The sequence below is a fragment of the Tachysurus fulvidraco genome, chromosome 12 (genome assembly GCF_022655615.1).
Source record: "Tachysurus fulvidraco isolate hzauxx_2018 chromosome 12, HZAU_PFXX_2.0, whole genome shotgun sequence".
NCBI classification, from domain to species: Eukaryota; Metazoa; Chordata; class Actinopteri; order Siluriformes; family Bagridae; genus Tachysurus; species Tachysurus fulvidraco.
In genome coordinates this window covers 12,590,428-12,603,315 of record NC_062529.1, presented here as the reverse complement: position 1 = coordinate 12,603,315, position 12,888 = coordinate 12,590,428, and the positions used below count along the sequence as shown (strand labels likewise).

General features: G+C 37.8%; 1 protein-coding gene across 6 annotated transcripts in view; it reads left to right on the top strand.

Annotated features, from left to right (window-relative positions):
• col12a1a (collagen, type XII, alpha 1a) overlaps positions 1-12,888 on the top strand; it is a 49,185-nt gene that overhangs the window by 30,530 nt on the left and 5,767 nt on the right. For all 6 annotated transcript variants that reach the window (XM_047821267.1, XM_027172397.2, XM_047821266.1 and 3 more), the window contains 25 exons: positions 1,351-1,480; positions 1,582-1,724; positions 1,808-1,937; positions 2,209-2,328; positions 2,421-2,567; positions 2,662-2,778; positions 2,886-3,038; positions 3,111-3,185; positions 3,280-3,419; positions 3,531-3,654; positions 4,153-4,296; positions 4,416-4,580; positions 4,676-4,714; positions 4,833-4,971; positions 5,576-5,718; positions 5,954-6,063; positions 9,691-9,843; positions 10,262-10,339; positions 10,880-10,966; positions 11,350-11,403; positions 11,652-11,747; positions 11,964-12,017; positions 12,120-12,173; positions 12,410-12,463; positions 12,777-12,848. In XM_047821267.1, coding sequence (XP_047677223.1) covers positions 1,351-1,480; positions 1,582-1,724; positions 1,808-1,937; positions 2,209-2,328; positions 2,421-2,567; positions 2,662-2,778; positions 2,886-3,038; positions 3,111-3,185; positions 3,280-3,419; positions 3,531-3,654; positions 4,153-4,296; positions 4,416-4,580; positions 4,676-4,714; positions 4,833-4,971; positions 5,576-5,718; positions 5,954-6,063; positions 9,691-9,843; positions 10,262-10,339; positions 10,880-10,966; positions 11,350-11,403; positions 11,652-11,747; positions 11,964-12,017; positions 12,120-12,173; positions 12,410-12,463; positions 12,777-12,848 — 2,721 coding nt within the window. The remainder of the gene's footprint in view (positions 1-1,350; positions 1,481-1,581; positions 1,725-1,807; positions 1,938-2,208; positions 2,329-2,420; positions 2,568-2,661; positions 2,779-2,885; positions 3,039-3,110; positions 3,186-3,279; positions 3,420-3,530; positions 3,655-4,152; positions 4,297-4,415; positions 4,581-4,675; positions 4,715-4,832; positions 4,972-5,575; positions 5,719-5,953; positions 6,064-9,690; positions 9,844-10,261; positions 10,340-10,879; positions 10,967-11,349; positions 11,404-11,651; positions 11,748-11,963; positions 12,018-12,119; positions 12,174-12,409; positions 12,464-12,776; positions 12,849-12,888) is intronic.

Genomic DNA, 12,888 nt, shown 5'->3' with positions numbered 1-12,888 from the left:
ACTTAAGTAAAGATACCATTCTGGAAGATGAATTGAGTAATAGCTAACCTATCAGGGAACTACTATGGTAGCAGTTTAAAGTGGATGAAACTGTGCATAAGTATCACATTTATTTATAATTAACATAAACATCCCATATTCTTTTACATATGTTTTTTTTGTTGTATTTATTATTGCCATAATTTAAATACATTTAAAATGATATCATACAAGATAACGATTACCTGCTAAAAAGGAGTCAAATATTTTTCTGATCTATTGTACATATACTTCCCATTATATCAAAAGAGTGATATAAGCTTACCCAAATAGATGCTGAGGAAACGGTTTCATTTTTTTGGATTTCCTATCTCAGATGACGTTTTCCACTTGATGTTTTGTCTGATGATATAAGATTAATTCAAGGCCCTAGTCATTGAGCAAGATATTACAAAAAGTATGAAAATGTTTTCATAAATTAACTTGAAAATTTTCATAACCATTAAATGGGCACTTGGATGGCTGGAATATTAGACTATATAATAGATGGGTTTTTTTTTTTGAAAATGTTGACAAAAATGAAATACTTTGTCTAGAGAAATGCATTGTAGCAAAAATATAGATTTTATTTGGAGTCCAGAGATGCATTTGCACTGTGGTATCACCAGTTATAAATACAGTAGTAAGAGTAACATAACTTTTATACCACAAGTTGTTTGGAATTACTCCGGATTTCCAGCATATGGCCATTTAAGATCTCTCTGGAGCATTCCAGTAGAAACCACATCTTACAAATGTAAAGGTTCCAGCTGGATGGGAAATTTAAATTGGCTTCAATTGGTACCTGGTGTTGTTCCTAACTGGCTTCATGTGGAAATTGCGAAAGTCCAACAGAAAACATCTGAAATGAACGTGAAACTGTTTTGAAATTGTAAAGGCAAGTTGCTTTACTCTAATATGGCATATTGGATTTTACTTTGGAGTGATACAGTTCTGCTTTTGCTTACAGGTTTAAAACAACTATGCCAAATTGAAAAGATCCTTCAATATGCCATATCCTATGTGCATATAGCGTGTGTTTAAACAGTTGTTTAGGCAATGCACAGGATGTTTTACAATTGAGTTTGGGCAAGATAACTGCCTCCAATCAGGGCTATCTGCAAGTGGCCATGAAGCTGTGTGCATATGAAAATGATGACTTTGTTAGAAACCACTGTTGCTTACTATGAAACTCCAATATGGCTTATGTTAAATGTTTTGCCTCTTTAACCACACTGGCCATGTTATTAACATAGAAAAGCCACATAAATTTATATGGTTCAGGTAAAGTTGCTTACCCATGCTAAGCCAAAGTGTTTTTCTGTCTTGTAGGTCCTTATTCCAGGGAATACCCATGCTGCCTTGTTGGAGCAGCTATTGCCAGACACTGAGTACTCAGTTGCTGTAGTTGCACTCTATGCTGATGGAGAGGGCTCTGCAGTGGAAGACAATGGCAAAACATGTTAGTCATTGTCGTGATCTGCTTATTCCTTATCAATGTCTATCAGTTACATCTATCCACTAAGCACAGTTTGAATTATAAATGTATTATACTTGTTATAGTGCCACGAAGTGCTCCCAGGAACATGCGTGTCTATGACCCCACCACAAGCACTCTGAGTGTTAGCTGGGAGCATGCAGTAGGACCAGTGCAGCAGTATCGCATCACCTATGCACCAACTACTGGGGACCCCATCGAGGAGTTTGTAAGTCAGAATATGTCTGTAACATGTGGGCACACTTCCTTTTTTCCCTAAGATAACATTTTTGTATGTTATTTTATTTACAGACAACTGTTCCTGGCAATAGAAACAATGTCATATTGCAGAACCTTCAGCCAAACACACCTTATACTATCAATGTGATGGCTCTATACCAGGATGGTCCTGGAGGCGATCTTTCTGGAGATGGACACACTTGTAATAATTTGGAAACATACATGAACCCACACATGCACACAAACTCATTAAGACATGCATTTATGCCAAAACATAAAGTAAACAAACATATCCAATATGCTTTGAAAAATAAATACAAGATCTCATAGGTTTCAGTAGGGATAAACACAGTAAATCATTAACCACAGACTGAAATACAGAAAAAAAATTAAATACCAATGTTTACAACAGCTGTCTGCCAGATTGATACAGTTTGGTTTTTCAGTCTTGTTCTTTTGTGTCTTACCCATAGTGGGACTTTTGGAGCCACGTAACCTGCGTGTATCAGATGAATGGTACACTCGTTTCCGTGTTTCATGGGACCCGGCACCTGCCAAGGTTAACGGCTACAAGATCACCTACACTCCAGAGGGTGCGTAAATTCTGTGTCCACTTTTGCTGTCAGTGATCATATTTTCCTGTAAATAACAAACTAAAGAATGTTTCTGTTTTTGTCAATTAAAGGTACTGATAGGACTCAGGAGATGTCTGTTGGAGATGTGACCACACAAATCCTTCACAACCTCGAGCCTGGCACTACTTATGATGTGAAGGTCTTTGCACAGTATGATGCTGGCATGAGCGGCCCTCTTGTTGGCCAGGGCACGACCTGTATGTATACTTTATAGCACATAAATATGACTGAAATTAAATAAAATTGCATTATTTCTACTTACTGCCTTTCAAATGTATCTTTCCTTTCCAGTGTACCTGAATGTCACTGACCTTACAACATACGATGTGGGTTATGACTCTTTTTGCCTAAGATGGTCTCCGCATCGAGCTGCTACTTCTTACAGATTAAAAATCAACCCCTTTGACCGTGAGTTCTACATATTAGAAATGTGTCAAAGCTTTACATTTTTTATTTGTTTGTTTCCATTTGATAATATTTTAGTATTTCACTCTCATTTGCTTTTCTCCCCTCAGCCTCTAACCGTGGGGCTCAGGAGGTCACCATTACAGCTGCGCAGAATCAATACTGTTTTGATGGCCTGAGCCCAGACGCATTGTACAACGCCACCGTATACACCCAGACACCCAATCTGGAGGGACCTGGAGTCAGTACTAAAGAGCGCACTCGTAAGTAGGTTTGAGTAGACATTTAACCATGTTCATGTATAGTATATCTAATCACCATTGAATTTTTTTTAGATGTGAAGCCCACTGTAGCCCCTACACTGCCACCAACGCCTCCTCCACCTCCTACTATCCCTGCTGCCCAGGATGGTAAGAATGATACCCTTTTCGAATGCTGATTTTCCTCGATGAGCTTAATGTTTTTTTCTTTTCATAACACACTGCATATTTTTACACATTTCAGTGTGCAAAGGAGCTAAAGCTGACCTGGTGTTCCTCATTGATGGCTCTTGGAGTATTGGAGATGAGAGCTTTAGTAAAGTGCTCCAGTTTGTTTTCAGCATGATTGGAGCATTTGATGTCATCAGTCATGAAGGCATGCAGGTAACCAAGCTGACAGCAACTTCAGAATTTACAGTGTGTGCATAGAACTCTTTAATGAAGACTTGGTTCTGTCCAAGCGGTGGAAAAGTGACATTTTCTCTCCGAAAACAGGTGTCCTTTGTGCAGTACAGTGATGATGCCAAGACAGAATTTAAGTTGAACACGTACCATGACAAGGGAATGGCTCTGTCTGCAGCGCAGATGGTCAGCTACAGAGGAGGAAACACCAAAACAGGTTACTGTCTGTGCTAACTATAAATACACAAAATAACATTTATGTATTCAGCAGATGCTTTTATTAAAACAACTTACATTTTAGAGTGGACACAGTCTAAGCTTAGAGTTACTGTAAGGTTTTACTCAAGGGCCCAAGAACTTTGTGGTTTCAGGGATTTGAACCTGCAATGTTCCAATAAAAAGATCAAACAAAGGTATAGTAAGTCCAGTAAACATGTCTTACCTACTTACTAAAGGACAGTTTTGTTTTGTAATTTTTCCTTTAAGTTATTCTGAAAGTTAAACTTATGTATTTTATAATTGTCTGGCACTGTTTGGTTTAGGGTTCAGCCAGATATTTTCATTTGGCACAACACTCCATCAAGAAAAGAATGTGAAGGGTTCCCATACAGTTGTTCTCATTTCTTTTTTATACTCTTCACATGCCTATGCGGTTGTTTTCAGTGCTATGACTTATGACACTGTTTATAGGAGCACTGTGCTGTGTTTGTTTCAGGCGCTGCTCTGAAGCATGTGGTAGAGAAAGTCTTCACCTCAGATAGTGGTATGAGGAGGAATGTTCCAAAGGTTCTGGTGGTTGTGACTGATGGCCGCTCTCAGGACGATGTGAAGAAGAGCGCCGCCAAACTTCAACAATCCGGTAAGTGTGCAGATGTGTTACCAACACTGTACAACCTGCCAGTAAGAGTGTATTTTTAGAGCAGTGTAAAGGAAGCTTTAAGTAAAAGAGATTCTGAAGGTAATGGTTTCTCCCTGTAGGATTCAGCGTGTTTGTCGTGGGCGTCGCAGATGTGGACATGACGGAACTGAGGAATATCGGAAGCAAGCCGAGCGAGAGACATGTATTTGTGGTTGATGATTATGATGCATTTGCAAAGATACAAGACAACCTCATTACATTCATTTGTGAAACAGCAACATCAAGTATGACACTCTTTTTTTTTAGATGTATTTGTTTTCATGTATTTTCTCATTAGAATGACCTGACAAAGGTGTTTGGGTATTTTCTCTTCTTATAGCATGTCCTTTGATTTACCTGGATGGATTCACATCACCAGGTACAACTTTGTCTTTAACTTTAAATTAATAATTATGAAGAATTGTACACTGTTCATGATCTCAAAGACACTGTGCATTTAGTGTTAAATGTTTTGTTTTTAACATGCTTTCTTTCAGGGTTTAGGATGCTTGAGGCCTTCAACATCACTGACCGAACCTTTGCTGCCATGAATGGCGTGTCAATGGAACCAGGCACTTTCAACAGTTTCATGTCCTACCGTATTCATAAGGATGCATTCATCTCCCAACCCACAAAGTATGAGCTCTGTGCATTTGCTTCTCTTGTATGCTGTAATGGTTCCCAAGTGATTGTTATAATTTAACAATCTTTAAATGTTTTTGCCATTTATGGTTTCTTTGGTACATGTTTTCAATATGCCAAGCAGTTTTGTAGTCTCTTGTGTAGCCTAAGGTGGAGAAAATAAATACTATATGTATATGAAATCTTCACAAAATCAATCATACTAAATATATCATGAGTGCAATCTTCCCATATCATGACTTCCTAACCCAGAGGTTAGGAAGTTTTCCTTGGTGTATTAAAAACCTTTAGGCATGTGCAAAGCTGCTCCAGGTTCCTGGTCAAAGCCTTGATACAATAAATGCCCATAATAATTGGTGAGGTAGACAACTGTGCAAATTTAGAGGATAATTGGGAAAATAATTTCAATATGTTGCCTGTTGTTTAAGGATAGAAGCCCTTTCCCCCCTTCTTGGTCGGAAGATAGTATGGAACATGTTTTCTATTTCCACACTCAGATTTGAGTCAGATTCACTAACAGATGAGACGGGACTTTAAATAACCTCCAGTTTTATGTTTTCTTGGTTTTGTCATTCATGTTCTTTTTTTGCATTTCAAGGGAACTCCATCCAGATGGACTGCCTCCGTCATACACACTTATACTTCTCTTCCGGTTGCTCCCTGATACCTCCAAGGATGCATTTGACTTGTGGCAGATTTCAGATAGCAGTAACAACCCTGAAGTTGGTCTTACCCTTAACCGTAAATGTCACTTTCTTTATTCATTATTATTTTAAGCATCCCTACACAAGAATTTTGATTTTGAAGAACAGTAACTGTTTACACCTTTATAGAGAAGTTTCAGCTTTATAGTTTATAGTTGGATTGATTCCTCAGTAATAAGATGGCTTTTCGAGCTGAGTACTTGAATATTTCTGTCTGGGCATTTAGAACAAGACTACTGTATCTCTGCAAGCTGTTTCTTTTCTGTTTTCAGCTTCAAGCAGAGTTATCACATTCTACAACAAAGATACCAGAGGCGAGCTCCAGAAAGTTACCTTCGATAATGAAAAAGTTAAGAGGATCTTTCACGGAAGCTTCCACAAGGTAGGAGCTTTGTGATATAAGATTGTTTGGTAGTGGTAAGGGAGCAATCAGAACAGCATTCTGCGAACCATAAATTCAAGGATACCATAATAACATAATGAGAATGTAAGCACTTTATTGGGTACATTATAGTAATACTGTGTAGACCCTCCATTTGCTCTAAAAACAGACACAATTCCTTTAAGATTTCTTTAAGATTCTGGTCCATGTTGACATGACTGCATCACACAATTCCTGCACTTGTTCAGCTGCACTTTCATGCTGCAAATCCCCAACATTGGATTCAGATCCAGTGAATGGAGAACACTGAACTCGTCAAGTTAATAAAACCAGTTGGAGATGATGTTTGCTTTTTTGACATGGTCCATAATTATGCTGGAAGATGCAAAATCCCACCACTGGTACCAAATTTGAAGATGTGTTTAGCAAAAGTGGCTAAACTTCTCCTTTTGTAAAAACTTACACATCCACAAATCCAAATTATTCAGGCGGACATGGGTTTACAGTACTTGAACAAGCAAGACCCCAACCCTGACTTGTTTTGATTTGCCCTTTGCCTTTCCATGGTCACTCTCATATTAAGAATTCATTGTTGCTATATTGTTATTAATATGTTTGAACGCATGTTTTGTGTGTTGACTGATCAGAGTTTTAATAGGAAATCAATAAAACTATAATTAAAAAAAAGAAGCTGCAAAATCCCATGAATGGATGAATTGTTGACCTGTTCAGCAACAATACTCCAATATGCTGTGGTATTCAACTGATAATTAATTGGTATTTACAGTCCAAAGTTCTAGGAAAATATTACCTACACCATCACACAACCTCCACCAGCCTGGACTGTTGACACAAGGCAGGTTGGCTCCATGGATTCATGGGTCCAAGGATATGTTCAGATTCTCCCGAAGCAGAAATTGAGATTCATCAGACCAGGCTACGTTTTTCCAGTTGTTAAGTATCTAGGTCTGTTGAACCTGTGCCCACTGCAGCCTCAGCTTTCTGTTCTTGGCTAACAGAAGTGGAAAGCCAATGTGATCTTTTGCTGTTGTAGCACGTCCACCTCAAAGAATCTGAGTGTGAAAATCCCAGATCGGCAGCAATTATAGCAATATTGAAACCAGCCCGTCTGGCACCAATAGTCATGCAATTTCCCCATTCTGATGGTTGATATAAATAATATTTGAAGCTGCTGGCCCATATCAGCCTAATGTTATGCATTGCACTGATGCCACATGATTTGCATGCATTGCGATGGATTACTAGGTGTATAGGTGTTCCCAATAAAGTATTCAATGTTGATATTATTCATTATTAAGTGTTTAGCTAAATTCCTATGTGATAAACAGTCCCTTATATTTAGAATTCCTAGATTCCATAGATTGGAAGTTAGTTATGGGTTAGCGGGCTATGAACTATTTTTTGACTATTTTGGATTACTGTATATTTAGTGACTTTCCTGGATCTTGGAAGAGACATTTATCTTGTGAAATTGTGTTACAGAAACAGAATCTTGTAAGATGTCTGTATTTAATGGTTAGAAACATGGTTATAAAGATTGTAGATTGGTTAAATTATAGGAAAGCCTCCTGGTTGTGGCAAATGAACAGTACATCTGTAAAATGAACAAGGTTCTTGCTACATTTATAGGTAACAGGCAAATATCCTTTTCGAGCTGGTGCTTATTATGTTATGGCACTTTGTTGTCATATTTTATACCATGTCCCTGCCAAGCCTAGCAAATTGTATAGGGTGTGATGTATAAATTACATGCAGGATATGTCAGGCTATTTTATGGTAGAGTACTGTAGTACTTAACAGTGTAACTGTGGTGTGTGTATGGATGAACCTCCTGGTGATTATATTTGCAAGACTGTTGTTATTCTCATGACCTTCATATCCTCTGAAATCTTTCGGGTCTTTGCTGTTCTTAAGCCAGCAGGTTTTACTGCAAATGTGTCATTTTTGGCTAAAGCCAAACCAACGCTGGGTTGACATTTTTCACAGGACTAGAACACTATACTGCTCAGATAACGGACTCTGTTGCTGCTGGTTTTCACATGAATGGTAAAGGTTGGCTTTACTTTTCAGTTCGCTTTCCTAGCAGAATCTTACAATTGCTTCATTATTATGTTTAGTGAGATTCCAATTTTCCATTCATACAAATTTGTCCAGCACTGACATTCTTATTAAAAAACAGCAAAGAGACAGAGACATCAAATAAGTTTTAAAAGGTCCCCCTTCTGATTAGCCAAGTCCAGTACCTCAAAGCACGGAACATTTCTCTTCTATTCTGTTCAGTGCCCTTTTATAAATCCCTCTGCTTATTTGAACTTGCCAGTGGGTTTAATGACTCATGAAACCACTTACACAAACACAGGAAGTACAAGCTTCTTGGTGAAATCCTTGTTGAGGGGAATTGATTTGAGGATATTTGGTCGATACAAGGTGTGCTATTTCACTTTGAATGAAAGTTAGAAGATGGAGGGAGAGAACAGGCAGCCAGACCACGCAATCATGAAATGGAGGCAGATAGGGCTTATGGAACACTGACAGGGGAGTCAGAATGAAAGAAAACAGCGGAAAGTCAAAACGAAACCAGATGCCCACAGTAGCTGGGAAGGGATGGGGGGAGGAAATATTGCAATATAGTATAAAGTGGGACTGAGAGCATGATCACAGAATCTGTCGTTAACTTTAAAACAGCAATTTGGTGATCTATTTTAAGATCTTTATTTGAAAGATTAAAATGTTTTCTTTCTATGCATTTAATAATTAAATCTAAATAAAAATATATGTATATATATTTCCTACGTACATTTATAGTGAATAATGATGCCTGTATTCAAACCCCAACCTCAGACCATTCCCTTAGTGGGCATCCAAATAGTCGGTTTGCTCTCCAAAGATGATGACTGTAATGTAACATGTGTTGCCAAGATCTATGATCTAACTTTGTGGTTTGGTGTTGTTTGATGCAAAGAACGAATTTAATCTGGTTTTATGCTTGCCAGCCTTTTTAACTAAAAAATGTGATGGTGCAAGAAAGGGTATGCTTGATGGCCGGTCACAGAATGAAAAACGACAAAATATCAGTATGTGGTTCTGCTGTGCTCAACAGTAAATGTCTACAGAAAAAAAAAACCTTCAGGACACCTCAAGTCTAGTATGGAAAAAAAACATCTGGAAACTTAGAGTCCATGGGAACTCTCACATATTGTACATACAACAGGAAAATAGCAGCTGTTAAACCTTTTACATTTATAACTAATGCTGAGGACAGCATTCTTTTTCTTTTTTAACACTTGTGTAGTGGCTTCATATCAGAAAAGGATCTTCCTGTAAAGTACTTGTTGAACTCATGTTACTGTATTATTAATATCTAATATATAATTATATATATAATTATATGTCACATCAGAAAATGACATAATTATATATTAGATAATATATAATACAGTAACATGAGTTCAACAAGTACTTTACAGGAAGGTCAGTGGCAGTGCTTTCACATTTTGTCTTAGATCTGTAAGGGTGGCATTAAAACTACAAAATTAAACTGTCTTTCAGTCTGTTTTGTGTCTATAAATTTGCAAAAATAGCAATTTGCTGATTTGTACTTTGCAGCTTCACATCACTATTACACCAAAAAGCGTCAAGCTGAATATTGACTGCAAAGAGATTGAAGAGAAACCGATAAAAGAGGCTGGCAACATCTCCAAAGATGGGTATGAAGTTCTTGGTAAAATGGCTGGTGGTACAAGGAGGCAGTCAGCGTCTGTAAGTACAAGATACACAAGACTTTTTGCAGTGTTGTACAAAAAAATACTGTGATTGCAAAGCCACATGTCTTGTTTTTCCTGTAAATGATTATAAATGAATAGAATTACATGTAAGTTCAAAACTTCACTTTTAGAGTATGGTAGTATTAAACTGTGGAATGGTTAAGAAGATAATAAAACACAATCAGAATCTCAGGACTATTACTTGCTATTGTTATATTTATAGTAAGGCTAAGCGTGAGCTTACAAATGGAGCAGTTTATTCTGATGGCTGGGTTGCTCCGTGCTCATTTGTGTCTTTTTCCAACACACTGTGGGTGATGTGCATGAGGGCATGTTTTTTCATTCCTAAATCCTGGAGCTCAATGGAAGCCATCTGTAACATCCGTTCCTGTTCTCTTTTTTCTCTCTTGTAGTTCCAACTCCAGATGTTTGATATTGTCTGCAGCTTGGGATGGACAAGTCGAGACAAATGCTGTGACCTGCCAGCAACAGTAAGAGGATACTTCATATCCAATGTCCATGAAGAAGATTGCTCATTGCTCTCTCTTATAAATATTTTTGCAGTTTGCATTTTGCTGCATGTTGTTATATTCTTTAACATTGCAGTACCAGTTTAATCAGCTAACCTGCAACAGACAGCAGATATTAAAATATTTATTTTGATGGATTGCAAATATTGCAAATTATTGCAGTTTTCAAGATGTAATTGTCAGTAAAGTGCTTGTGCACCATAGCAACTTAAATAAATAAAATGAAATTAACAATTGGATGAATGCTACACTACCAAAACCTCACCATTCCCCATAAGATAAACCTTTGATATGGACATTTTCTTTCCTGCTTTATAGAAAGTGTTGTCCTTTTTTCCCATCTTATCCCTGATGCCCTGACCAATGATTTAATGATCATATTGTGCTGGAACTGTTCACAGAAGTCGTTTCTATTCGAAGCCATTGTTGTTCTCTTTTTTGTCATAATGCTCAGAAAATGCTTGAAACTTCAATAAGTGCATTTATCATTCCTTTTTACAGAGAGATGAAGCAAAATGTCCAGCACTTCCCCACTCATGCACATGTGCTCAGGATAGCATAGGGCCTCCAGGACCTGCTGGCCCTTCGGTAAACCCATTATATTCATGTTTTATTCCCCAGTCCTAAATCTCATTGTGCTACCTCTGCAAATTTCACCTTTAATGCTGAAGAGAAGTGTAGCATTTCAGCAATGCCCAGAATATAATTGCGTCTCTGCTTTTTGCATTATGTCTTGGGGTATAAAACAAGGGACCCCTCTTTTTGTGTTATTGTGCTTGTGTTGGTGATATTCATAAGCATCTATAAATGTCTAGGCTTTCAGATGTATCAAAAGGAGTGCTTGGAGCCAAGCCTGCAAAAAAGGAAAAAACAGCAAACATACAGCAATGACTTTGATTTTGGCAATATGGATTAGAACTCAAATCCTCTGCTGTTCAATTCATGACCCTGCATGTTTTCTATTTTTCCAGGGCAGTCCTGGTACAAAAGGCCCACGTGGAGATAGAGGAGACTCTGGTCCCCCGGTAAACATTTTCTTATTAGTTCAGTTTACCATTAACCATTTTCCTGGTCCTGAACCAAATACCACTGAAAGCAATCACTTTCCACTAAGTTAATCCCTTAACAAACTTAATCCTCCCTAATTTGTGTAGGCTGTGTAGGTATTTTAAACATTACCATCTGTGCCAAGTTGGTTATCTCACCCTGTGGGGGGACAATAAAAAACATCTGATTAGTATGGTGACTCAGTAATTCTCCATTCTCTATTTAGGGTCCAATGGGCCCACGTGGAGAAATGGGCCCCCCAGGATCAATGGGACCACCTGGTCCACAAGGCCCTAGTGGAATATCTCTTCCTGGAGAACCAGTAAGTTACCACTCTGCTGTTTGTTCAGACTGACTTTTTGTCCTTATTCATTTTCCCCATTTAATAAATTCTTCAATGAGCTATTTGGGGAAGTTTTATGGGGTGAGATGATTAAATGTATCACACTGTTGCTGCCTGTAATGCATCAGTCTGATATATAAATAAAACTACAGACCTATTTATTTTAACCAAGACAGCACTCATTTGCTCTTTCAGGGACGACAGGGACCAAAAGGTGATCCTGGTGATCCTGGGTTACCTGGCCAGAGAGTAAGTGTTTCTTTCTGTTTTATAGGTGTATATATATATATAAAAGAAATATGAGCACATTCAATTGTTAATTAAGTAAAAAAAATGTCCATCTTTTTCCAGGGCTCTGTTGGTGCTCCAGGTCCTATCGGTGCTGTTGGGCCAACTGGAGCAAGGGTAAGACAGTCTTTTAAGCTGAAGGCCCATTTGCTGCTTAATACACAGATTATTTTTGTGTGCTTTGTTTTAGATTACATTTCCAGCATAGGTTATGCTATGTCTGCTCTCACTAAACTTGGATTGCTATCTTTGGCTTACATGTTTAAACATTCCTTCTGATTGGATTATCTCTTTCCTGAGATGTTACCATGCACATTTTGTACAGTTTGTGATGATCTATGATTTATGCTCAGGGACAACCAGGACCTGAAGGACCAGCTGGACCTAGAGGCCCACCAGGACAAATGGTGTGTAATATTGACAGTTTTTTTTATGATTTTAAATTGTGCTCTGGCTTCTCCCTTTCGATTCATTCATTTCAGTCCAGTGCAATTGTAAGTGTGCCAGATCTCCATTCACATATTAAGAAGACTGTAGGTTCTCAAGCCCTGTATTGGTTAAACCTATTTTATGTTTGTATACCATACTAGAGGTAGGAATTATATATTTGAATATTATATATATATTTTTTTGCATAAATCTCTCTTTGCACTGTGGTGTGTGATTCAGTGTTATTAATGTATAATCATGAATTTTAATAGATTTTTTAAATCATTTTAGGGAAATCCCGGAAACCCTGGAATGCCAGGGCTTCCTGGGAAATCAGGAAATGCTGGAGAGCCAGGAATTCCAGTATGTATAAATTCTGATAAAATGTATATAATGATATTAA